This window comes from Pezoporus flaviventris, unplaced genomic scaffold, assembly GCF_033815535.1.
Source record: "Pezoporus flaviventris isolate CSIRO_AGI_PZ_B2104156 unplaced genomic scaffold, CSIRO_AGI_Pfla_v1 ptg000015l, whole genome shotgun sequence".
Classification (NCBI taxonomy): domain Eukaryota; kingdom Metazoa; phylum Chordata; class Aves; order Psittaciformes; family Psittacidae; genus Pezoporus; species Pezoporus flaviventris.
In genome coordinates, this window is record NW_026892563.1 from 25,980,794 (window position 1) to 26,008,291 (window position 27,498).

General features: G+C 39.5%; 1 protein-coding gene across 2 annotated transcripts in view; it reads left to right on the forward strand.

Moving 5' to 3' along the window:
* The first annotated feature begins 550 nt into the window (after window positions 1-550).
* The window catches only part of F5 (coagulation factor V), a 32,702-nt gene continuing 5,754 nt past the window's right edge, over window positions 551-27,498 (forward strand). The window contains exons 1-20 of one of the 2 annotated variants that reach the window (XM_061453842.1): window positions 551-1,251; window positions 4,239-4,330; window positions 5,679-5,801; window positions 6,783-6,995; window positions 8,084-8,227; window positions 9,816-10,037; window positions 10,778-10,943; window positions 12,674-12,851; window positions 13,854-13,956; window positions 15,045-15,256; window positions 15,875-16,025; window positions 16,434-16,646; window positions 18,391-20,305; window positions 21,222-21,399; window positions 22,660-22,896; window positions 23,371-23,581; window positions 24,328-24,507; window positions 25,400-25,516; window positions 25,971-26,042; window positions 27,071-27,165. In XM_061453842.1, coding sequence (XP_061309826.1) covers window positions 1,091-1,251; window positions 4,239-4,330; window positions 5,679-5,801; window positions 6,783-6,995; window positions 8,084-8,227; window positions 9,816-10,037; window positions 10,778-10,943; window positions 12,674-12,851; window positions 13,854-13,956; window positions 15,045-15,256; window positions 15,875-16,025; window positions 16,434-16,646; window positions 18,391-20,305; window positions 21,222-21,399; window positions 22,660-22,896; window positions 23,371-23,581; window positions 24,328-24,507; window positions 25,400-25,516; window positions 25,971-26,042; window positions 27,071-27,165 — 4,983 coding nt within the window. In that variant the 5' untranslated portion in view covers window positions 551-1,090. The remainder of the gene's footprint in view (window positions 1,252-4,238; window positions 4,331-5,678; window positions 5,802-6,782; window positions 6,996-8,083; window positions 8,228-9,815; window positions 10,038-10,777; window positions 10,944-12,673; window positions 12,852-13,853; window positions 13,957-15,044; window positions 15,257-15,874; window positions 16,026-16,433; window positions 16,647-18,390; window positions 20,306-21,221; window positions 21,400-22,659; window positions 22,897-23,370; window positions 23,582-24,327; window positions 24,508-25,399; window positions 25,517-25,970; window positions 26,043-27,070; window positions 27,166-27,498) is intronic. The other variant, XM_061453843.1, reaches the window with a different exon arrangement.

Consider the following 27,498-nt stretch of genomic DNA (forward strand, 5'->3'; position numbering starts at 1 on the left):
GGCTCATGGAAACAAGTGATTAACTCCATATACATACAAAAGGTGATAATTAAAGTTCAGTATGCTGCCTTGAATCTCCTCCATGATGTCTGTAGTCTTATGCTGTCCAAGTGATCACAATTGTTTATTGAAAAAGTTGTGAACTTTTATCCAGGAAGAAATACGTAGGGATATTTGCTTTTCCAGTAATCCCCGTGTACAGGAAACGCTCTCAACAATTTTCTTGTTGTTTTGACAAACTTCTCAGCACTGGCAAAACCAGGGAAACATTTTTGGTGATACAGCTGACACTGGTAATTAGCTCATCAAAAGGTATTTTCCTAATAATTTCTTTTTGGATAAATGTCAACAGATTCTAATCAAGACTACATTAGATGGATTCTCACTATGGGCAGGTCTTCAGGCTGACCTATTAGCTTCCACTGAGAAGCCTGTTCATTATCCATTACCTGAGGTACTTAAGAGTGTAGTGGGAACCAAACAAGCTGATGCCGTGTTTGAAAGAGTTACTTACTATTACAAGTATGCAGTATAAGGTGAGCTGAACTAGATTTAGTTCTACATCCATTTCTAGTCCTCACACCTAATCCCTCAATGTTTTGCTTTCTAAGTGGGAATCACTTATTAGGAGATGCAGCATCTAACTGGGAAATTTCCATCACTGCCAGCCATGCCAGGTTTCTGTTTTCTTGGAAGATAGAAAATATGCCCCTCTTCTTCCAAACTGTGCAAGTCAAACATCCTCTAATTGTAAGTGATTGCTTCTGCCTCTGATATCCTGCTGCTTCAGTAGACAATGACTCAACCACAGCCTGTAGTGGGGCTGAAGCTGCTTCTTCTTGGTGCTTGTCTCTCACTGAAGATTGTGTGGAGGAGGGGAAGGAAGGTAGTTTAAACAGTTTATCTCTACTGGATCCTGGTCAGTAAGGGAGAGGCAGAGGTGAAGAGCAATGACCTGAACATAGCAAATGCTGTTACCCTCTTGCATCACAAATATTTCATTTCTAAGGGGAAGTTAGAAGCAGCAACAGCAATAAAAGCAGTGGTTTCTGCCTTGTCTTCCAGACCAGCATCAACAGGCATCTGTACCATGACACTCCACTGCATGTGCCTTTTTCTCTTCCTTCTGCTTGGTTCATGGTGGCCAGACTCAGAGAAGCATGTGGTGGGAGCAGTGAAGGTCAGGGAGCACTATATAGCTGCTCAGATCACTAGCTGGAGCTACAAACCGGAACCTGAGGAAAAGTCCAGGTAACAAAATATAGGACAATGACAACGAAACTAGCCCTCTCTTGTGACTGAAAGTATTTTCTGCCATCTCCTGTGGGATTCTAGAGCCCAGGAGGACTTTAGAGCCTGATCTGTTGACTTCAGAGAAACTTGTGTGACTTTAAACAGCATTATTTGGGCTGGAGCCAGTGAAGTATTAAAAGCTCCTTTTTATTTTTCATTAGTGGATAGAATTGCTTTTATGTATTCAGAGCACTTTTGTAAAGTATCTTCCAGGGCTTGCTGTGTCATCTTTTTTGTGGGTTGATGTTTGTTTTGGGTTGTTCTGTTTTTTATTTTTTATGTAATTGTTTAGGCATATAGATTTTGACCAATGTTAAGTTGAGCCATGGTTTGATGAGATTTCGAGAGCTTTCAGACTTTAGAGTTTGCTGAAGGAATAAATACGTTCCACTGTGGATACTATCACTTTCACTTAAACCAGAGCCCAATGAACTTTGGAACTAGCTATGTTGTTTCTGAGTTGCTCAGTAGTTTTTGTGGAATGGCTATCCTGAGTTCTGCTGGTAAAGTGTGTAGGATCAGGCATTGCTGAACTTAAGTATTTTTTTCCAGACACCATTGCAGAATGTCCATATGCCAATCAAGCATATAAATATCTTACTTGTATTGCCACTATTATCATTAAGATTATAAACACTGCAAGTGCAATGCTACAGATGATGGAACGTGATGTAATTTAGAAATCTGTTTAAATTAGGCTTCATTTTTATGCTGTGGTCACTGTAGTCACCATACATAGCTTTTATTTGTCCATGAAGTGGCATGAAATGATACAAATTACTTGTTCTACTACACTGAAGAGTGTACTTGGGAACTATGGGATTTTTGTATATTAGTGGATGGCTTGTTCATTATGGTTCAGTTTGTGTTTTTTATTTTTATTTTTAATATGTATTGCATTTCTGGATGTTACAGAAAGAACATTTCCAATTCAGATTTAGACTTTCTATCTATTCTTTTTTCAACACTTAATTAAAATGAAGTTTCTGTGATTTCTAAAACTCCACTTGGAAGTTTAATACAAATTATAAAAGCATAATGTCAAACAGGCAAGACAGAAGAAAATATGATTTAATATGAAGCCAAATGCCATTTAAGTGTTGACCTGGGCACGTGAATTTAGGAGTTGGAACTTCATTCTCATCTGTACTGGATGCATCGATACAAGCATCAGCTGCTGTTTCATTAAACATCACATTGTGTATAGACTGTTGAAACTCTTGATTAGGGTTTTTCATACACAGTGCCTATTGAGATAGCTCTCTTAAGTATTGAGAGTAAGTCACATCCTAAATGGGTCTGATGAACTTTGTAGAACATACAGAAATTCAACTCAAAACCAACCACACAAAGGGAAAAAAAGCCAAAAACAAGCAACAAAAAAAAACAAACAACAACCCACCCTCAAACAAAGAACCCCAAGCCACAAAGCTGCTCGCTGCGGCAGTTGGCTATGTAACTTGCTCTGATTTCAGTAGTAGCTGAACATCTAAATACAGTGTAGAAATCTGGTACTTTGCTGCATTGGTTCTAAATAACTGAAGCTGAAAAGAAAATGGGTTCTTCCTGAACTATTTCCTTAATTTTCCAGTCATACAGGCTAGAAGAAGACACTTCTAGAGTCAGTTGTCTTACCTGTGTAAAGATTTGCTACCACATGCAAGTGGTATTTATAAGACGCTTAAGAGCAAAATGAAAATGTATTATCTGTGCTTGCAGCGTTGCTGCTGCTGTTCCCAAAAGTTATGTAATTAGACCTGCTTGTGTAGCCTGAGATTTCCAAAGTGTTAGTGTTAGCAAGCTACGCACTTTGTTCCTTCTAGCTATACAATTTGCGCTGATGATCAATTTCCTCTTCCACCCCATAGTCTTATGGCATGTTCTGTTGAACATTGCCACATTAGGGCAACAGTTGTCAATGAAGTTTGTGAATTGGGGCCTTCTTAAAGAGTGGAACTAAATTTCATCAGTGTCTTTAAAGAGAGGGGAATGAATTGGTACACGAGGTGATTCTGCCCGACTTCTGGTGTCAGTGTTGCAGAGGGATTTACAAAAAACCTCTATAAAAAGAGGTCTCCCCCTTATGGGCCCTGGATGTCACTGAAGCAAGTTCACTGTGTTATTTCTGCCCATCCTCTCTGTGCTTGAGCAGCCCATCAGCTCCCTACTATCAAATGTGCCTGAGGGGGCATTGCAAAAAAGCAAGTGGGATTACTGTTGGATTCAGTCATCATACATACTGTAAGAAATCAGCCAATAAATGAGAAAGGCTATTATCCCTCCAGCACTCTTCTCATCATAATTTCCATTCTAGTAGTACTGTGTGCTGTTTTCCTTCTGCTTGCCTAAATATTTTCTAGGGAAGTGGTGTATGGTCTGCTTGCAGTGTTTCTCAAGAAGCAATTTTCTGACTTGCTGTGAGATTTGTAGTTGTCAGGGAAGTTTTGTGCTTGCCTTCAAGGGCATTGCTGCAACAGGAACTTGCTGTTAATGCTGTTGTAGAATCTTTGTGGTGATTTTTAAAGTTCAGGCATGAGGATGAGTAAATAGAAATCCAATTTCTTTCACTGTGTTTTGGCAGATGCTTTTTAGGTAAAGATGTCATGGTCAAGACATCTTTGTGTCTTAAATGGACGAAACAAAGACATCTTCAGAATCAAAAGGACCTACAGAAACCATCAGCAAAATCAGGGGTAAAGTGTGCTAGGTACTGTAATCAAATGTCCATTGTGAAGTGGCTTACCTCGTTAACATCATAGATTGAGTAGAGTAAGAAAGAAAGGGGAAGACACTACAAAGAGTCGGACTGTGTACCTTGCCTTCAGCAAAACATGCAAGTGATTAAATTTGATTCCAGGATTTGTTTTCTGAGATAATCTATTAAACGGCAATGGGAGTCTTTGTCCTTTTAATTCCTTTTTTTTTTTTTAACTCTTTGGTTTCAGATTAGAACATTCAGATCCAGTGTTTAAGAAAATTTCTTACAGAGAATATGAAGTGGATTTTAAAAAAGAAAAGCCAGCAAAGAAATTTGCAGGTAAACAGGAAGGAAATGTCTGAGTATGTTTGTTGCTTGTTATAAAGCCGGTTACGAGCTTGTATTTTTGTGTTCACTGTTTTTCACATAAACCAAGTAGGCACAGGGGATGAGGTCACTGCAGTGCACCAGGCTTTCAAAGGACATAGAGAGGTTGGATTTTCAGAGGCTCAGTGCTATCTGCAAATTAATTGCATGATACAAAGTTGCTCCCTTTGTTTTCAGCACACATTTAGGCAGGTATGGCACAGTCACAGTGGTGACACTAGAAATTCCTACGGAGTGAGTGTAAGGCCTAAGGCTAAACATTTTCTGATGAGTTGTTGGAAAGGAAAACTGTAAGGTTGGGTGTGAAAGATGTCCCCTTGACTTTGCATCTGTTACTGCTTGAAGATACTTTAAGTGGTTGGAGGCAAGTTCTTCTACTTATGCCCTACATAAATATAGTACTTGTGTTCTGGTACTTATGCAGAGTACTTATATAGTGTTTCTGTGTTTGCTATTAATAGATAATATAACTTCAGATACTAGATGTTCAGATTTAGGTTTCAAAGTAAATGTGTGTGTATGTGTATGTGTGTGAGGCTGGTTACAAGTTACCCTGAAAGGCCTAATCTGTGATCTGATTCCGTCCAGTTTTGTTCTCGGGTGTTACCTGAAACTGCTTTTTTCTTTTCAGAGAAAGAAAGTTACTAAATGGTTTACAAGAAAAGAGGCAAATAAGATGAAGGTTGTTTTAGCGTATCTCTTCCATTGCTTATTTTTGCAACATGGGGATAAAAGACCCTCTCGAAGCCTTTAGCAGGCAATGCCTCAATAAATTTGCAGCATGGAATTTTTATTACTTTAGGTAACACGGGTTTTGAAAGATCTTTTTGTTCTGTGACCTCTGGCATTGAGACTGCTACTCAAATGTTCTTGAATGCCTTTCCCTGAATTCTTAAACTATAAAATGTCTGCCTTCTGAAACTGTTAGTTGTGTGTGAATGATTCCTAGAAATTCCCAGTGAAGCTCAACATGAGCCTTTTGATAAATTTGCTGTATCTGGAAATAATTTTTTTTCTTTTCTTTTTTTTTTTTTTTACATCTACCATTTTCCTGTGATTTCTAAGTGCTCTTTGCCAGATACACAATTTATAACATTCCTGACTGTAAGTCTGCAGGTTTTAAATCCCCACATGCCTTTTTAAGCGTAAATCTTCATTGCAGTGATGATACATTCTCTGCCAGTATTAATTTAGCAACTTGTACTTTGAGAGTTCATGTTCCCTCAGTGGGAGGAGAAAACTTTGAATTTCACTAAACACACTGTTTTGCTTACATTTTCTTTATCGTGAATAACTACAGGACTTCTGGGACCAACTCTGCATGCTGAAGTGGGAGATACTTTAGTAGTTCATCTTAAGAATATGGCTGACAAGCCGGTCAGTATTCATCCCCAAGGCATAGTGTACAGCAAAAATGCAGAAGGTAAATACTAGAAAAAAAATCTGTGTTTTGTTCATTTACATGCAGACTACTACATGAAATATTGAGAAGGGCCCAGACCAGTGTTTGAGGATATGTGTAACACAAGTGTCTGTTGATCCTGGATTAAAACTTCACACCTGTTGTTAGCTCCTTTCTTGTTCATCAGTGTAACACCAGAAATACGAGTTTCATCTGACATGCACAGTCTCCTGACCAACTGCCTGTGTTCACAGAATCGCAGAGTGGTTAAGGTTGGAAGGCACCTCTGGAGGTCATGTGGTCCAACCCCCATGTAACTGCAAAATACTCTTTTTCCGGACATGAAAACTCTTAAATACAGGTCTAAAAGAAAAAAACAAACCCACAACTTTTCCAAATCCCTTGCAATAGCTTACATCAGGGCATTATTGATAAAGGCAGGTAACAGTGCTGATCATGTTGTTCTGATACTCAGCATTTCATTCTCAGCTTTGTGGTGTTTTGCTCCTGAAACCCTCATGAAACTAGCAGAAAGAGATCATAAACTGTGACCAAATTGACTAGCACAGTGAGCTTTCACATACTTCTTAGATTGCCCTGCCCTGGGTGCTGAGCTGGAGCGCTGACCTACAGTTCACAAATTTATTAAAGGCTTTGTTGTGTTGGTACAAAAAAAAGTTTTGTAACATGGAGTTGAACAGAACATCTTATTGCAAGGGATCAGCAGTTCAGTTTGACTATCTTTATAATAAAAGGCACACTATAATGTGCCTTCTGCACCTAGGATTCTGTCTCACCTTTGTCATATTGCTGATTCGTTGGATATGGTAGGTATACATATGAGCCATTACTGCCACCTGGATGCTCAATGCACAAAAGGTCTGAGGCAGCAAGGCAATGCTAGTCTGCCCAATGGTTTTATGAACTGGTTGTCAGAGAATATTCCAGGTGCTTTAATTGCTCTTTGTCTTCATGCCACTCTACTGACTGTTTTCTTGGCAGGCTCCCTGTATGATGACCGAACATCATCTGTAGAAAAACGAGATGATGCTGTGCTTCCAGGCCAGGTCTACACATATGTGTGGGATATAACAGAAGAAGTTGGTCCAAGAGAATCTGACCTTCCTTGTCTTACTTATGCATATTATTCTCATGAGAACATGGCAATGGATTTTAACTCTGGTCTGATTGGGGCACTGCTTATCTGTAAGAAAGGTAATGAAATGCTTTAAGCCTACTATAAAGTAGCATAGTTTCATTTCTTAATAAGGTTGTATGATAATGGGGAAGATATATTATTTTCCTTTCCACATCTTTACATGCACTGTACAGTAAATGTTTTTTAACATCTTTCTTTTTGATGTTAAAGTTTTTAAATGCCAGCTTTCATGCAGATCCATCCTAGATTTATAGAATGGACAGAGAGTGCTACTGTTAGATACGTTTGCCTGACCTGGTCGCATTTTCACTTGCTTTACTGCTAAATACATGGCCTTAAATTTCTTGCCTTAGAGCCTCTCATAAATAAGAATGATTACATTAACGATAACTGCTTCCACTGCCAGTGTCTCTTCGCAAGCTCCCAAATTTTTAGTTCATGCAGTTCAGGACAACATCTATTTTAGTCCTGGACTGTGTATTGAAAGTAGCAAATGGAAGTTTTTGATGTGAGCAGTCTACAGAAAGAACCAGTAAAATGGCACTTGTTCTGTGTGGCATGTCCAGAATTAATTATAATTGTTGATAGAAATCACACCTGTATCACAAACTCAACTAGATGTTTCTTATAACTGATCTAGTTCAGCAGTATTTGTCAAAGTTTATGTAAACGTTGTTTGCTGAGTGGTTGGCTTTATTCATTTTAAAGGAGCTGATGACCTCAGTATAGCTTGAAAAGGTAGTGTTTGCTCTGTAGGTGACTGTGCCATCATCCTTCTCCTTGCCTCGCAGTCTCAAAAGACTGACCAGTATCTGATCGTGGACAGACAGCTGTTTTAACACTCCCATTCATTAAGGCAATCCCTACAACATATTGCCAGAATAGTCTTGAGACAATTCGCTGCATGGTGTTTAATCTCCTCTGAAATATTACAGACTTTTGATTTCATGATTACCCAATCCAAAAGTACGTTCAGAAATAAAATTACTTTATAAGCATCCTTAATGTCTTGTTTTGGTCAGGTACAGCCAGTGCATACTAACAGGTGAAGCAGGCTCATTAGATACGTATTGATGCAACTACATTGATATGTAAACTACTTTATTTAAGCTTCAAACCAAGACCTGTTGTTTCTTCATCATAGGAAGCCTAAATGAGGATGGGTCACAGAAACTTTTCGATAAGGAGTATGTACTCATGTTTGGTGTGTTTGATGAAAACAAGAGTTGGCAAAAATCAGCATCACTCAAGTACACAATTAATGGCTATACTGATGGAACATTACCAGGTACTATTCAGGCTAATGTGAAAGGAAACTAACATTGATGAAGACTAAGTATTACCTTTTGCTTTTTGTGCAAGGGAACAGGAATGTGGAGGCATGGATTACAGCCTTTTTTAGAACATGTCTGTAAGCATCGAAACCCTAGAAGAGAAACTGTGCTGCTGGAAGGAAGTCATTGCTGATAAGAACAACAAGATTACATCTAAGAAGAGTTCTGCACAAAGAACAGGGTTACTAACTATAAAAACATAAATACCTCCCTTTTTTACTCAGCTGATGGGGAAAGAGTGATGTGTTTAAGCGAACTGCTGGTTTTACAGCATTTAAAACATACTAGGTGAAGAACTTCCTGGAAGTGGAAAGTCAGTTACCTTGTGGGAAGACTAGGAAGGTTGTAATGGGCTACACCTGGGTCAGAGCAATCCCAGGAACAGCTACAGGTTGGGCAGAGAAGAGATTCAGAGCAGCCCTGCAGAGAAGGACTTGGGGGTGTTGGTTGATGAGAAAATGAACATGAGCCAGCTTCAGTGTGCACTCGCAGCCCAGAAAGCCAACCGTATCCTGGGATGCATCAAAAGAAGCGTGACCAGCAGGTCGAAGGAGGTGATCCTGCACCTCTCTTGTGAGACCTCACTTGGAGCATTGTGTGCAGTTTTGGTGTCCTCAACATAAAAAGGACATGGAACTGTTGGAACAAGTCCAGAGGAGGGCCATGAGGATGATCAGGGGACTGGAGCACCTCCCGTATGAAGACAGGCTGAGAAAGTTGTGTCTGTTCAGCCTGGAGAAGAGAAGGCTGCGTGGAGACCTCATAGCAGCCTTCCAGTATCTGAAGGGGGCCTATAGGGATGCTGGGGAGGGACTCTTCATTAGGGACTGTAGTGACAGGACAAGGGGTAATGGGTTAAAACTTAAATGGGAAGTTTAGACTGGATATAAGGAAGAAGTCCTTTCCTGTTAGGGTGGTGAAGCACTGGAATAGGTTGCCCAAGGAAGTTGTGAATGCTCCATCCCTGGCAGTGTTCAAGGCCAGGTTGGACAGAGCCTTGGGTAAGATGTTTTAGTGTGAGGTGTCCCTGCCCACGGCAGGGGAGTTGGAACTAGATGATCTTAAGGTCCTTTCCAACCCCAACTATTCTACTGATTCTATTCTTTCACTAGTGTCTTCCCCTAGTTCTCCCAAGCAGCTACTTTCACATCTCTATCCAGTCCATTGAGCAAATACAAAAGACTGTTTTAAGTCCCTTTCCTTCCTCTCCCCTTTCTCCTCCTCTTTTCTGTAAATAAGGACAGCTTTCCAAATAAATCAGCTTTCCAAAATAAACTTCTGGTGTTTTTCCTTCTTTCCCACCTCACTATAACTCAGGTTGTCATTTGCATATAGGATTTAAACACCTATCTTCCACTGACGTAGAGGATTTTGGTATCTGTTCCATTGGCAAGCTTCTGAAACTTCCTCTTGTTACAAACACTCAGGAGTCAGATATTTATTTTTTAATATTTTGAGCAAAGCCTCAGTATAGACCTAGTATGCATAGGAAACTTGCATGATTTGTCTGTGTTCTGAATCGTACTCTGGTGTCTCTTTCAGATTTGGAAGCTTGTGCATATGACAACGTTAGCTTGCATTTGATAGGAATGAGTTCCAAGCCAGAAATTTTCTCCGTTCATATCAATGGCCAGTCCATGGAGCAAAGACAACGACGAGTTTCTAATGTTAACCTACTGGGAGGAGCATCAACCACAGTAAACATGACAGTGACTGAGGAAGGAAGGTGGCTCATATCTTCTCTTGTCCAGAAGCACCTGCAAGGCAAGGGAACATCTATTTATGAGGCAACTGTGGAGTTGTCCTTCTCTTCTTTATGTCCCAAATGGCTTCTGCTGTTTTGCAATGGTACCATTACTGCGTTTCAGATGGTGATTATTTCGCTCAGAAACCACTGGAGACCAGGGCATTCTGTTGGAATGAAAAGTGCATAATGAACTAAAAGGCACTTTTATCTGCTGCTTTATTGCTGTGTGCAGATCACAGAGCAACAGTGAATCAGTACTCCTGTGTCTTAAGTCTCTCTGAGCTGTTATAAAATGATTAAGGAACCACCTGTTCCTGGGGAACAGCTGAGGGCCACTCAATGGGTTGAAAACGTTTTGCTGTTCATCATTTGAAAGTGGGTATCCCTCAGCAGTGACCAGAATTCTGTTTTAAAGCATGAGGGAAATGTCTCTTACAAGAGCTGGAAGGCATGTCTTGGGGGGGGGGAAACCCAAACAGGGTAGGAGGGAATAGCTTTCTCTCTGTTGAGCTGGTATTTTTAAAGAGGGCTAGTTGAGATAGTTTCTCTATTCCATTTGATTCCTATGGGATCCTTGGAAGGCTTACATCTTATATATAGTCTAAATGGATTCAGCCCTTTCAAGCCTGAAAAGATGGTAATCAGGTGAACAAACACATGCTGACAGCCTTACTTAGCTAAAGAAAAGAGAAATGAGTTGAAGTGGTAAGGGTTCATAAAATGGAAAATCACTGTGATACTGTTTCTTCCCAATCAGCTGGAATGCATGGTTACCTCACTGTAAGAGATTGTGGGGACAAAGAGGTGAAGAAGAGTCGTCTCTCCTATAAAGAACGTCTTATGGTCAACAGCTGGGAATATTTCATTGCTGCAGAAGAAGTTACTTGGGATTATGCCCCAAATATTCCAGACAGCCTTGACAGGTAAAATAGTACTTTTCTAACATATTACAGAATGTTAACATGAAATCACAGTATAATTCAGGTTGGACAGGGCCTCTGGGGACCCAACAGCAAAGTGGCACAGGGCCCATATTCAGTCAAGTTTTCATTGTCTCCAGTGGTGGGGACTCCTCAATTTCTCTGGGCACCTTTGTAACCTCAGAGTGAAAAAGTTTTTGATTTTACCTGATCAGACTTACAATGTTGTACATTGTGTCCATTGTGTCTTATCTCTTCACTATGCAACTCGGAGAAGAATCTGGTTCTGTTTTCTCTATAATCCCCTATTTGATAGTTGAAGATAAAAAGAAGATGCTCCATTAGCTGTGTCTTTGTACGACTGAATAAGCTGAGATTTTGCTCCTATGTCATCTGTTGTTGCTTCTCGATCACTTTGGTGGCCCTCCACCAGGCTCTCACCACACTGTCAATGGCTTTCTCTCCTGAAGAGCCCAAAAGTGGGCACCTTTTTTTGCCTCTAATGGGGAGCCCAAAAGAAGAAAATGACTTATGGAATGCCTTAAGTAGCATACAAGCCTGGTTCCTAAATTACTTTTAAATGTGAATTCTGCTGAAAGAAACAATCCTTAAGAGAAAGGCAAAGAGAGGGAGGGAATATTCCTGGAGAATTAAAGTTTTTTAAAGTTCAGTACAATAAATTGTTTAGGGAACAGAAGAAAGAGAGGTGTCTATAAATAATCTCTGCATGACACCTGTGTCAATGTAGTAAAAGTCATAATAAATAAGCATATTGGGCTATTTTGTTTGATGTGAGGAATTCTGTAACATACATGAGGTCATAGAATCATAGAATGGTTAGGGTTGGAAACATAATGCTGCCAGTGCACTGTAAGGTTAAATTTGCAATTTCACTTCCCCACTGCAAGAGCACTAGTAACTTTACAATCTGATGTTCATAAGAACTTTTAAGGATTTAAGCAGAACAAGACAAATTTCTTACCCTGTATGGAGTTACAGTTTCATATATCTCCATAGAATATAGCATTCACATAATACTTTAAGTATTCCTTCTTCTTTGGCATGATCTTTGCTCTTGGACTGCATAGAGCAAGCTTTTATATCTTTCCCTGCTAATTTCATGGCATTACTTAACCACCTCAGTGCTTCTTTGTTCAAAGTTAGTTTATCCCTGTTCAGTAGCTTTTTTTGAAATGCAAGTGACCAGAACAACTGTGTTACTCTGTGTTACTTCCTGGTAAATATCCTGGTTTTGCTATCAGCATTAACAATTCTTATGTTTTTAAACCTAAGTGTAGCACTGCTTATTGTATGGTGCTTGACTGGGATTAACATTAGCTGTTCCTGTCTCTCCTAGAGTCTTTACTCCTGTAAGCAAATTGTTTATTTTTTCTGTGCTCAACTATGCCATTTTTAAAGGAGAGCAGTGATTTCTGCTATCTAATCTTGAAAATGTAGCTGCTGCTTCAGTTTGTTTCTTTCTTGCATGTATGCCCAATTAAATGAAATGTAAACTCTGATACTAATTGACCCTGATACTAGAACAGAAATAATGTTCCAAGCTCCTTCTTACCTAGTTTAGGTTAGAATTTGGGGTAAAGAGCATTAGGTTAGTTTAGGGTTTGAGTTTTTTTTCACACAATGAGGTTTCTGCCAGTTGCTTGAGTACTAATTCTGTATTCCAGTAGATGTCACTACTCAAGTTTTGTTGATCATTTGTCTTTTTCTTTAAGACACTATAAAGCACAGCACTTGGACAACTTCTCAAATCTCATAGGTAAAAAGTACAAAAAGGCTATTTTTAGGCAATATACTGATGCCAGCTTCACTAAACGTCTGGAAAATCCTCGCCCCAAGGAAACTGGAATCTTGGGCCCTATTATCAGAGCTCAGCTCCATGACAACGTCAAAGTAAGTAAAAAATTCAGAGTTTATTTATACTACAGCATAATTTTCTGTTGGGCACAGATAGAAAAGACCTACTTTGATTTGTTTGGGGTTTTTTTTGTCAAAAAATATAGCTGATGTTACAAATATTGGCCCTGTTAAAAGGTATGATCACAAGTGGTGGTGTTTAGCTTAAATTTTTCAGCATTCCCTCTATAGGTTCCTAATGGTACTTCATTTTACAAAATAAACATACTTCATTAACACTCTTTGTAAAACATATTTATATGTTGGCATTGATCTAAATGGAAAAAATTTGAACATGAGCCCAAGCTTCATGGGCCTCTCATTCCTTATGTTGTTATTTTTTTCTGCCTGTTTTAGACAGTGGTACTCAGTTTTCATCCTTAAATGTTCTTTCGTGGAGTTATGAAATGAAACACCCTCTGTCACATCCACTTGTCTTTCTGTTGTCACTTAATGATGCATCGCAAAGTTTCATGACCTTTTATTGTTACCATGAATCTGTGACTGAATTTGAGTTTAGCATGTTTGGGGTTTTTTTTGTTTTTTTTTCCTGGTTTCATCAGGAATAGGCAGGACATTTTGCCTTTTCCACTCATATCCCTGTAGGTCTTGGAATCTGAGAAAAGATTAGCTTTTAAATCTGTTTCAATATGGGAGACAACAAATTTAAAGTTCGTAAGAACTTTAATCAGTGACTTCATATTCCCTGAGGTAATGTGTGTCTCGTAGCTGGAGAAATGAGTGTTCTTTTTAGATTTTCCAGAGACCAGGTTTAAGAAGCTGAACTTTACTCAATGGGCTCTACAAAACCCAGCATCAGGGTATCAACAGCATTTAGACTGTGGGTTTTATGTAATCAGACAATATTGAAGACATCCCTTTGCTTTTCCAGCACTTTCTGAGCTGAAATCAGGAAAATTCTGCTGTAGTTGAAGCTTTTGTCATGTATTCTGGCAAGGATTTGCTGAATACTAAATTCATTTTTGCCTGTCAATATAGGTTGTGTTCAAAAATAAGGCCAGTCGACCCTACAGCATTTACTTCCATGGTGTGACACTTTCAAAGAATGCAGAGGGAGCTAATTATCCTCTGGATCCTACAAGTAAGGAATTTGTGAATTACATTTCGCATACCATTAACTGTTGTGGAGGGTTTCATTGATTTGAAGAGAAGAGATTCAAAGGAGCCCTGCAGAGAAGGACTTGGGGTGCTGGTTGATGAGAAAATGAGCATGAGCAGGCAGTGTGCGCTTGCAGCCCAGAAAGCCAACTGTATCCTGGGCTGCATCAAAAGGAGCGTGAGCAGCAGGTCGAAGGAGGTGATCCTGCCCCTCTACTCTGCTCTTGTGAGACCTCACTTGGAGTATTGTGTGCAGTTCTGGTGTCCCCAACATAAAAAGGCCATGGAACTGTTGGAACAAGTCCAGAGGAGGGCCATGAGGATGATCAGGGGACTGGAGCACCTCCCATATGAAGACAGGCTGAGAAAGTTGTGTCTGTTCAGCCTGGAGAAGAGAAGGCTGCGTGGAGACCTCATAGCAGCCTTCCAGTATCTGAAGAAGGCCTATAGGGATGCTGGGGAGGGACTCTTCATTAGAGACTGTAGTGATAGGACAAGGGATAACGAGTTAAAACTTAAACAGGGGAAGTTTAGATTGGATATAAGAAGGAAATTCTTTCCTGTTAGGGTGGTGAGGCACTGGTATGGGTTGCCCAGGGAGGTTGTGAATGCTCCATCCCTGGCAGTGTTCAAGACCAGGTTGGACGAGGCCTTGGGTGATATGATTTAGCGTGAGGTGTCCCTGCCCATGGCAGGGGGGTTGGAACTTGATGATCTTAAGGTCCTTTCCAACCCTAATGATTCTATGATTCTATGCTGTGGCTAAGCATGCGTGTGACTAGGAGACCTCAGTTCTGTGCTCTGCCTCTGCTGACCTGTTGTTTTGTCTTATAGAGAAAACAAGTATTGTCTGCAAACTATAGACAAATACCCTTTTTTTGTGTCTTAGTTTTCTGTTCTTGTTTGTGATTTTTGGAGAGAGAGACAAAAGTTCATGCTGAACAGGAGTTACCTCAGAGGTAGCTTAAAAAGGTGTGACATCACCAATTTCATTAAAAGGTGCAGCCTGATGTTATATAAAGATCTGGCTCTAATTTTGTATCATTACTGTTCTTCCTTATTTTTCCTTAGGCAATGACACCCAGAGAAGAGGAGTTGAACCAGGGAATACATACATTTACGAATGGAAAATTGCTAAAACAGACCAACCCACTGCACAGGATGCACAATGTATTACAAGGCTGTATCATAGTGCTGTAGATATTGAGAGAGATATAGCCTCTGGACTGATTGGCCCACTTCTGATTTGTAAAAGTGAAGCACTGAATCAGAAGGGTGTGCAGGTAACATGTTTGGCAACCTCTTATAGATAGATTTTACTCTAGTAATAATGTTGGCCCTTCAGTGAGTTTGGGTTTGCTCCCCTTAGAGAACTGTCATGTAGAGAGCAATTACACCAACAGGATCCTAAAGAAATTACTTGAAGAAACAGTCCTCTAACTGTCCACAGCAGTAGAGGAATTATTTTCTGATTTTCTTAGCAAGAGCAGCATTTCAACAAAAGGTCAACCTGACTTGAAAGTCTGTTTCTAGACTTGATTATAAACTTTGCTGCTGCTATTATATCTTTGCACTGTAAAGATATTCAGATATGAGCGGTGTCTATCTGTAACAGATATAACTCAGACTGACAATCCCAGTGATCACTGAACCCAGAGCAACCCAAATAGCATGGGAAAGTTCTTGGAGAGTGGTTTTCTTTCCCATCCGTTGAAATCTTGTATGGCAAAGCATTGTGACCTTGAAGTCTTGACTCTATGCTTAGCCTTTGGATCACACTTACCACAATTGTAGTGAAGCTTATATTGCTTATATAGTAAGCAAGAAAGATGGTAGGATTGAGTCCGTACATGCCTCTGCTCATAAAATGCATTAACTGATGTGTCAATTTTCTTTTTCAGAAAAAGGCAGATGGGGAGCAGCAGGCAATATTTGCTGTGTTTAATGAAAATAAGAGCTGGTACATAGAGGATAACATCAAGGACTACTGCAGCAACCCCGCCAGCGTTAAAAGGGATGATCCCAAGTTCTATAACTCAAACATAATGCACAGTGAGTGGCATGTCAAGCTGAATATTGCGAAAGCTCATGTGAACATGAGCATTCAGTGATTGCTTGTTCTCAGGTGTAGTACAATCAGGGAATTCTCCAAAGTCATTGAACTTCTAACTATCCCAGGTGGCACTGTACAGAAATATGCAATATTTTAGGGACCAGGCTGGCTCTGGACCCTGAAACAAAGGCAAAGGTTATTTAACTTTCACATAGTACCCTGCTGCCTTAGAGATACTATTTCCAGAGCTAGAATAAACCATCAAGGCTGTTGTGGTTTCAGCCCTGTGTCAGTCTCTTTCCAGATGCAAATGTGAGTCCAGTTCAGTGGACTGACATGAAAGAACAGCAGGTTAGAAGTCTTATTCTGAAAATATTGAGACCATTTTTATTTCACTTTTCTTTTAGCAATAAATGGCTATGTGTCTGACAGCAGTGAAATCCTTGGATTTTGCCAAGATAGTGTGGTTCAGTGGCACTTCTCCAGTGTTGGCACTCATGATGAGCTTGTCTCTGTTCGCCTTTCTGGGCACTCTTTTTTGTATCAAGGGAAATATGAAGATGTGTTGAACCTTTTCCCAATGAGTGGAGAATCAGTCACAGTGGAAATGGACAATGTTGGTAAGTGGTAAACTACAGTGTTTGATGCCTTTTCTAAGACATTTTTTTAATCCCCTGTCTATAGGGACTTACCTAAATAGGAATGAAAACCTTTCAGGTAAACACAGTGCTGGAAAATGTTGAATCATTCCCAAAAGCAGTTGATGTGTATGGAGTTTTGTTGGCTACACAGATTTAGCACATAGCATAATTGTATTCTATACTGAGGTGTTTTTTGTAGAGGCTTTTTTCACTTCACAGCTAGTACTGGGGCTAACAGTGATCTTTTTAAGGCAATTCTAAGATTGTTCATGGAAACAATCAGTACCAACTCCACTGTGTGATGCCCATACTTGCCACATACTTGTCCATCCTGAATTAGGTAAAATAGGCCAAGACTGCCAAATTATGCTAATCATGATTGGACAAATAGAGTACCCCTCACCTTGTGGTCATTTAGCAGTAGCAAAGTCTGCCTGACTGAATCACATCACTGGCCTATTGGTATACATCGTCTCAGTGTCTAACTGGGATTAATACTGTATCTTGAAAAGGTGACACTAGAGCCCATGTAGTCTACACTTAAGGAGTTACCTGCAAAAGGACAGAGATTCATCCTCATTGAAGGCTATGAGTTAAATTCCACAGGGTTGAGGTATCTTTATCCTATTTAAAATATCCTTTTTTTCTTTTTTTTCTTTTGTATATTTAAATAATGAATTCTTTATATCCTCAAAGCATGTTTTTGGTGATCATACTGCATCAAGACCTTGTAAGTTATAAATGTATGTTAAGTGTTTTATGTTATTTAAGACTAAGGAATCATAAACGTTCCATCTGACTTACAGAAAATTATGAGGTCTACCTTTGCTTGATTTTTGGTATGCAATCTTTTCTTTCATCTAGGGCATGTTTCGTTTTATAAATTTGCTGTTGGAAGCTATGCGAGTCACTTCAAACCCTGATAAATACTGAAAAATCATATGGGACCTTTTTAATGAAAAAGGCTGTTTTTCTCAAGCTCTGTTAATTCTGTCTATTCAGTCATTTCTGCTAGTGCCAAAAGCAAGCTGTAATGAGCAAAGAATTTAATTTGATGCTGTTTAGGGAAACGGATTGTACTTTGTTCTCTGCAGACCCTAGTTTCAAATAGAGAACTTATCTTTTGACTAGGTTTTGAAGGAATTATTAAAACCTTTAAGTTAATCTAAGATGCCTGGGATTGGCATTTTAATGTTTTGTGTCCAGATTGAAAATTCAAATTACTTTATTCTTTTAAAGATCATTCTTTGTGCATTTAAAAGCTTTTAAAATACTGTGTTTGTCAACAGTGCCTCAGAACATATTTGTTCTGTTCAGAATGCTCTGTGTGGCAATGTATTCAACACTAAGGGCAGGGCAAAATGAACATTTTCACTCAGAAGATCCCACTCTTAGATCTAGATATAAACATAGGATCCTTTACGTTGTTTCTCTCTTTTTCACATGCATCTCTTTAATGGGTTATGTTTGAACTCAGATCCTAGGTACAGCTTAATCTGTGAAGCTCTCCAGCTCTTAGATGTATGTATTTATATGTGCTATTATTTATTTACATTTATTCCTTTTCATAGCAGTTAGAGCTAATGGAAATCTCAGTTGAGGATTAGGACTCTGCTATAGCAGGTGCTGTAGAAACAAACCCAGCAACTTGCTACTTACATGGTAGGCAATATCCTCTCATAACTACTTGTGTATTAGAAAACCACTTTTATTTCAATTGCAGGTACTTGGCTTTTAGCATCCTGGGGTAGCCCAGAGATGAGTAAAGGCATGAGGCTGAGATTCAGAGATGCCAGATGTGACAATGAGGAAGATGACATGTTTGATGTTATGGATTTCACTTACACCAAGACTGATAAAAAGGCTGTTTCCACCTCAGTTGAGGATGATGTGCAAGAAGAAGAAACTGATAAGGAAGATTTGGATTATCAGGATTACCTGGCTTCCTTTTACTCCATCCGAAGCTTAAGGAAAGCAACAGCCAATGAAGAAACCCAAAACCTTACAGCACTGGCCTGGGAGCAGTATGAAGGCACTGATGCCATGAGTTCTGAGGTGGCAGCTGGCTCAGGTCTGACAGCTCTATATAGTAGTGAATCCACAAGCACCTCTGAGTTCTCAGAAACTCTTATCACTCCTCTTCCCCTAATCGAGGCTGAAACATTCCAGTCAAATCACACATCAGTCAAAGCAGAAGAGGATTTATTTTTGGCTGGCACAAGTGATGGGAAGGCTGACTTGGTATTTGAGAATAGAAGCCAAAGCAATTATGAAATAGATCACAGTAATAACATGGCTGCAGATGAGCTCTCACTGAGCAATGGGGAAGGCCAAATGAATGTTGCAGAAGAGTTTCCAAGTGATGGGAATCACAGCAAATTTTTTTCAGAAAAGAATCAAGAAGACCGCACAGGAACAGAAAATTATAACATTAACAGTAAAAGGAAAAGGCGAAACTTGCTGGCCATCAAGTTTTACTCTGTCCAGAAGATGACTGCCCTTCTGAATCATGTACGAAATAAAAATGTCTCATTTTTTGACAAGACAAGTACACCTCATTCTGCGCATAATGCAGAGAACACATCTGAGATAGTGGGAGCTGGCCAACTTCCAAGTGATTATGATGATGAACTGGAAGAAGAAACCAAGGTGGAAAATGCCATGCAAGATGTTAACTTGACACTTGCTTTGGACCTCATTGTAGATGGGTCTAATGCATCCAACCTCTCTGAACCCAAGCTATCCAAAGATAAACAAGCAGACACTTCTTTAGGCAATATAAGGCCTAATTCCAGCCCTGCTTTAGTGAAGAACTTACTAGAAGCATCATTGCCCAGGTCTGGGAAATATTCATCTAAAACAACAAATGAGGAATGGAATTTGGTGTCTGCAAAGGGGAGTCTGGGATTTGAGGCAAATTTAGATAAATCTGTGGGTGGTAAGTTAAATCGTCATGGCAGGAATGTTACAGCATTCATAAGTAAGAAGCATATGAAGAAGTTTCAGGGGTTCTTGCATCTAACAGGAGAAAACCAGAAAGGGAGCCACATGCACCCAGCTCTGAAAGGAAGGGAGGAGAACAAGAATGATACTTTGAGTACCTCTGGAACCTTTATCAAGATCCGAAGGAAAAAAAAGGAATATCCAAAAGTGAACCACTTGATGAGCCCAAGGAGTAAAAAGCCCCCCCAGACCATCAATTCTATGGCAGAGTATGGCCGTACATTGTTTCTGGGCGAGACCAACCACACGACACTGCCATGTTGCACTAACACTACAGAGGCACCCAGTGAGGCCAACCATACACATCTGAGCAAAGCCAAGCACGAAGAGTCACAAAATTACACACTCACCCCACGGCAGTTTAAGCCATCGATCACGATTGGGCTTCCCCAAGAAAATGGAGAATACGAATATGTTATGGAAGGATATTACAGCGAGGAAACATCAGGTAGTGAATATGAGTATCATTATGTGACCTTTGATGACCCATACATGACAGACCCAAAAGTGAATATCAATGAACAACGTAACCCAGACAACATTGCTGAACATTACCTGCGTAGCAAAGGGAACGAGAGGAGATACTATATTGCAGCTGAAGAGGTCTGCTGGAACTATGCAGGATACAAGAAGAGGTTTGGCTAAATTATTTGCTTTTATTTTGCATGTCACCCTGATACATGCTAGCAGATTGTTGATTCGCATGCTGATATACTTAAGGGTAACATGATTCCCAGTTGCAGAAACATAAGACTTTTCCATGAGAGGCTGGGGCTCCCCTAGAATGTCATAGAGAGAGGTTACTATAATCAAGAGAAACACAATTAAGAACCCTTTTCTATGCTCAGAGCTCTAGATAGATCTCTCCAGTGAGGTTCATCCTCAGCCAATGTGAGTTGGATAGTTCCATCAAAATTAACAGAGCCCATGGCATATACTTTCTCAGTGTGCTGAAGAGCAGAAAAACAGCCTTTTTTTCCTACTAGATTACTTTGGTTAAGTTTTTGTTTTTTTTCAGAATTGATAATAGGGTGAGGTTTATAGGGAATGATAATACGTTTTATCAGAATAATAGCATTTTGGTGCTTCTGTTTAAGATCTGCAGTATGGTTAGAATGCCTAAAAGCTTACTTTTTCTTACCAGCTTTGTGTGGCAAAATGCAGATATAATCAAAGGTAAAATGTGTTCCTGTTAGCTTTCCAGAGAAGGTATGTCTGTGTGACAGTAGGGCATAGGTGGTAGGCTCTCTACACTCCAACCTAAGCCCTGATTCAGGTTGTTAAGGCTAGTTGTAAAAAAGGAAAACAGAGCTCAGGTGGGGTTTGAAAGATTAGAGGTTTTGGTCAGTGATAGCTGACCAAAGCTTCAAAGGATCTCCTGTACAACTGTAGAACTAGAATTGCTTAAACATTGCAAGTCACGATTTTCAGAATCATCTGGCATTTATTTGTGTGTTTATTCTTTATATTCTAAAATGTTCCTGCTGTATGAGTTCTCAGGTTTCATCAAAGCTAGTATTACTGATTCACTGTGTGGGTTTTTAATTGGAGATTTCCTTTCAGTACAATGATGAATGACAAACCCTGTAAAGATGGCACCACATATAAGGTGATTTTCCAAAGCTATACAGACAGTACCTTTACGACACTTCAGGATGAAGACGAGTATAATGAACACCTTGGCATCCTGGGGCCAGTTATCCGGACTGAAGTGGACGATGTTATCCTAGTAGGTCAATGTTTTGAACATGTGTGCAGCATAAGATTCTTGTGGTGATTATACGGTGTGACATAGAATGGGTCTAAAAATCCCACACATTTTTAAAAGATGATGGTTGGGGAAACAGTTTTCAAAGCTAGAAACACTAATGTGAACACAAAAACACAGTAGTGTGTTGCTTTGAAACACATCCTTGTTCTCTCCTCTCCATAGTAAATTCTGTTTTTTTTCTGTTTCCTAACAGTAGATACTGACTTATGAGTCTAATGTAAAATGAGATTTAAGTTCAATGTTAAAAAATTATTATTTTTTAAACCCAGATTGCACTGAACATATGAAAAGGGAGCTTCTTAATTTTTTAAAGAAATTAATAAATCTGTATTAAGGATTAATATATTTATCCAAAAGGTATGCTTTTCTCTGAAAAACTTTTGCTGTAGATGGGTTGGTTAGTTCTAATACAAACAACAAGGATAGAGAGGAACTGTATTGCTGGTGATAGAGTGGTATATTTGCATTAGGCAGCACCTTGCTGTAGAGCTTCCCTTCTCTTACCCCTTCTTCATTCAGTCTTCCAAAACAGATAGATGGGCTTAGATGGGGAGAGTAGATCTCTCTACTTTCTGCTTATTTCAGTAGGAGTAGTGCACAACAGGAACACATTGAGCTACATTTAAAAACATTTCTCTTAGAAGAAGGAGGCTATTTTAGCTTGGGAGCATCATTCTGTAAGGAGAGGTAAATATGTAATCTCCTTATCATCGTGCTTCTCTGGGACAAGTGAAATGCACTGATTTCAGTGGGAGTGATACATACAGAAGTCTGGTGTTACTATTTTGTACTGTCCTTTAGTGCAGCTGCAACAAAGCCCACAAGGTAGAAACTCTCCATCTCCCTGCTTGCTGTAATTAAGCATATCCACCTGTAAAGGGCAACAATGAAAGTCCTAAGAACCTAGACTCTGGAAGACAGGGAGTTAGATTTATGCTTTCTACTTTTTAATTGACTACCTCCATTGAAGAGGGTGGCTCTGCATGGAGACGTCAGATGCTATCCCTGCCAGCTTTGCTATGCACAATGTAACCTGTAATCACTTTACAAACCTTGACCATGGTTTAAGGTCATGGGAATCTATTGTGTGGGGACTTTGTTTTACACCTGCATTTGCTGAAGAGAATCTATTTCTTCCTTTCTTTGGTTTGTTGTTTTTTTTTGTTTGGTTTTTCTTTTTTTTGGTGTGTGGGGGGGTGTTTTTGGTTTTGTTTTTAGGTTCATTTTAAGAATCTGGCATCCAGACCATATTCTCTCCATGCTCATGGACTCTTCTATGAAAAGTCATCTGAGGGAAGCATTTATGACGATGAATCTCCTGCCTGGTTTAAGGAGGATGACCAAGTCCAGCCAAATAACAGCTATATATACGTATGGTATGCAAACAGGCGATCGGGACCTGTGCAGTCAGGAGCAGCTTGTCGGTCCTGGATCTACTACTCTGATTTAAATATGGTAAGGAAATCAAAATCGAAGTGGTAGTGTTGCTGGGGATGATCACAGAATCACAGAAACATTTGTGTTGGAAAGGATCACTGGAGAACATCTAGTCCCCCCACCCCCAACTCAAGCAGAGTCAGATAGAGTAGGTTTCCAAGACCACATCCAGTCAAGTTTTAAGTATCTCCAAGTGATACTGCTGTATAGCTGTAGAACACATTTTGGTTATCTGGCATTTTGGGCTTTATGTTCCCATCTGACATTTAATCTCTTATACTCAGTTAAAAGAGGATATAAGCTGTTGAAAAAATCAAATTGTGGAGCTTATTTGTAGATTGAGCCACAGGAAAGTAAAGATACAACACAACAACAATTCTGACCTCTGCTTTAAATTTTTAGGGTCTGATGCATTTCTACGGAATTCTGTGTTTTCTTGACATCTTTTGGGAAATCCACTCTTAGATCTTATATGAGTTCATTACCTTCTAGGAGAAAGATATTCACTCTGGTTTGATTGGGCCAATACTGGTTTGTCAAAAAGGAACCTTCAGTATGTCAAACAACAGCAAAACATCGACCCGAGACTTTTTCTTGCTTTTTATGGTCTTTGATGAAGAGAAAAGCTGGTACTTTGACAAACATTCTAGAAGTCCGTGTACTGAGAAGACCCAGGAAGGGCAGCAGTGCCACAAATTCTATGGTACTTATTTAATTTTGCCAAGTATTCAGTTTGTCGTGGTAGAAGGAAAGGTGTTGGGGGAGGTATCTCAGCTCACTGTGTCTTTGAACATGCATAAATCTTACATGTTAATTATGTGAATGGGGTCATTTTTGTTGTTGTTCTTCATTATACCCATAATAGTCATAGTCTCATATGTAAAGATTAGCATTGACTGGAAATTTGTTATTACAATGAAGAAAGGTCATACTAGACTGAAACTTCCAACAGAAAACTACTCTCTGGTACACACCTACATCTATCCCCCATATTTAAAAAGAAAAAAAGAAAACCAAAAGACCCTCTTTTTAGGAAGAAGTTAATGCCCTGAAACCTTTTTGCAATAAATTTAAAAATACTACCCTAATTTGACAAATCACATAGTTCTACTGAGGAATTTAAAGCAGCCATAAGACAGCTCTTCATATACCTCTCTGTGGATGCAGAGATTTCAGACATGTAGACTTGAATAAGTGGCTGACTGTTCAAGGCAACCATTTTTTTCTTTTGAAGGTCGGTAACAAAACTATGTTTCTGTCTTTGAAAATCTGATGTTTGTGTGCTGTAAGTGATCATGTTTGAAAAAGGCATGTTGAGAAGAGGAATCTGCCTTTTCCCAAATGCTTTACGTCATTAAATATTTTACTCATTTTGATAACTACATTCTAGCACTTTGAGACCTGTTTTGTGAGCAGTTTTCCTTATCAACAATGTTATTTGATTTTCAGCCATTAATGGGATTACCTACAATTTGCAAGGTTTGAGGATGTATGAAGGTGAACTGGTCCGATGGCATTTGCTGAATATGGGTGGGCCAAAAGACATTCATGTTGTTAATTTTCATGGACAGACCTTCATAGAACAAGGAAAGCCACAGCATCAGCTTGGTACATACATGCTCCTTCCAGGTAAGTATCAGAGCAGAATAAGTTCTAAGGGGTGATCATTGCAGCCTGTTGTCTTCATACCAGTATAAAGGTGGACAGAAGTTGCTGTTGAGCGCAGTAAGAAAGAGTTTGAGAGTGCTACTGGTTCATTTGCCTACAATGGTGAGAAGGAAAATCATCGCTTTGCACCTTGCTTAACAAGGAAATAAAGGTAACGTTGTACTTTAAAACTGGAAAGATGAATGAAGTTACAGGCAAAACTTAAGTGCTTGGACAAATGTTGTCTTTTCAGATGAGAAGGGATATATATGGAAAATGAATATACAAAAAGCAATGAGGGCACATACTGTGCTTTCTAAAAACTGCAGTAAATAGTCTAAACCATATCTGCTTTCTGCTCAATCCTTGGCACTCCTGGGATATGCAAAAAGTGAGGCGAGGGCCCATACATCTGATTCTCCCACATCTACTTTTGGCTTCTTTCATCCATCCTTTACATTGCTTGAAGAACTCAACACACTGGGGCAGCAGGAGTAAGAACTATAATCAGCACCAAATTAACATCCCTCCATTATGTAATAAACTTAATAGCACTGTCCATTACCTGGCTCAGCACTGAACTTAATGTGCAGGTACCTGCTGTTACGTACAGGCATCCAAGATTTTCTATTTTGCACCAGCAGCAAAGATTAGGTTTTGATCTGGTCACTTAATTCTAAACTCTGTCTCAGCTGTGACTTGCTTGCTAAGAAAGGAATTACTGAGATGCTGGTAGCTATTGCTCTCTGTAATGTGTAGCAGGTTATTTAATTTTTTTAAGTCACAGGATGATATTTGCTTTACAATCCAGCCTTGCTAACATCAACCTTATGATGCTAATGTTTCTGACATGTTTCTCTTCCATTTTTTCTAGGCTCATTTAGAACAATCGAAATGAAACCGCAGAGACCTGGCTGGTGGCTTTTAGACACTGAAGTGGGGGAATATCAGCAAGCAGGAATGCAGGCATCCTATTTGGTTATAGAAAAAGGTACTGAACTAAGGAGGTTTTTTGACTGGGGAGAGTCAAGCTATAAAGTCATCTCTACCCTTTCAGTATTACTAAAAATAAATCTGGGAGGTTGTTCTGCAAAAAAATAAAGCAGATTGTCTGTGCATTCAGGAGGGTGTGAATTGGTTACTGTAGATTTGTGGTAGAAGAAAAAATGTGTTTAACCTCTACCATAGTAGCTCTGAAGTATTTAGCATACAATGTTTATTCCTTTAGCATACTGGCTTTGAATTTGAGATCTCCCCTCAGTGACCAGTGGATTAATCTGTTGAGAGAAATTGCAGAGATGAATTTGGCCTTCTCTGGGAAGAGAGTGGTGATGTTACATTGTTACTAAGAATTGTTCTGAGTGATGTTGTTTGAGAAGATTCCACTAGACTGTATGTTGGAATTGCCCTCCTATTTAACAACAAACCTACTGTGCTCTCTTTAGAGTGCAAGATTCCAATGGGTCTAGCAAGTGGTGTCATACTCGATTCACAAATTGATGCTTCACATCATATAGGTGAGTTAATGCTTGAAAAGGTCTGGGCATGCTCCTGAATGTGCATAGCAAAGTATTGCAGTTCCAAATCCTTTTGGCATCTCATGATAAGTGTTACAAGATCAGTTCAGCAGTTAATCCACTGTCAGGTTTAAAAGCTCTCCAGTGCTATAAGCAGAGACTGAGAGCTGTCTGAAGTAGCCCCCATCGTTGTAATTTAACGGTGTCGCAGGTCTACTGTCAGTATCGCAAGCTTGAGAGCTGGGGAGTCCTCTGTCTATGGCCTGCTGGATGACCTGGAACAACCCCAGCTCTGTCTTTTTGTCCTTTGGCTTCCCTGTTTGAAAATGAACACCAAGTATTCAAAAAGCTTTTGGTATGAGGTGTGAAAGGACAAAGTATACTTGTTATGAAAGATTTGGGAACCTGGCATCCCTCCAGAGCAATGACAGCGTCTTTAATTTACCAAGTATTTTCCTGGTTGAGAAGTGGGATCATTTGGTAGAGAAACTGACAGAATTTTACATGGACAGGGGCAAATCAAGGTGTACAGGTTACACATACATGCAGGAACACACATCCTTTCCCTTGAAATAACAGATTATTTATTTTGGAAAATGTGGGGGTTTTTTGTGGTTTTTTTTTGTGTTTAATTTCTTCATTTCCTACCACAGTGTTATAAAGGCTTGAAAACTCTGTTGTCATATATATTCCATATCAGTTGTTAACATGGAAACCTCATTATGCAGGGAGGAGCTGTCCTGCATGAATGTAGAGTACATTGTGTCTGATACTACTGGTGGCCAGCACTTGATTAGCAGACTCTAGACCCCAGTTCCAAAGCAGCAGACAGTGCGCTACAAAAAACGCTGTTATTTTTCAAGTCATTCTGCCAATTATAAAACTTCACAGCTGACTTGGTTGGTTAGTTGGTTGATGGGTTGTTTTGCTTTCTCCCCCAAGACAGACTGGAAAAGAAGTGAAGCACGCGATAGCAGGTTGCAACCTTAATTTATTTACTCATCCTTTATTCCTGTTTTCTGTCTTAGACTATTGGGCACCAAAGTTAGCCCGATTAAACAATTCTGGAACATACAATGCTTGGAGCACTGTAGTGAAAAAAGAAGAACTTGCTTGGATCCAGGTATGGTTGGTTCAGCAAGTGCTTGACCGTAATCGAGTTGTGATTTTCCTACAACTTATTATAGAAGGTCAAGATGTTCTTGCTCTCTCTGAGAAGACTGCTGGGGAAAACTGAAAAGATCTAGCAAGTTTGAATGGTGATGCCATGAACTGTCTACCTCCCCTGGAGTAACACAGTCTCTACTGCTGTTGAAGTCATTGACTGGACTATCATAATTTAGACTGTAACCATTTTGTAGGCAAATTGAGTCATTCTTTCTACTACTTTTCCCGCCCTCTCTCTACCTGATAGTACATATTTATATGTATGTGTGTGTTGGGTGATCATTTAAAG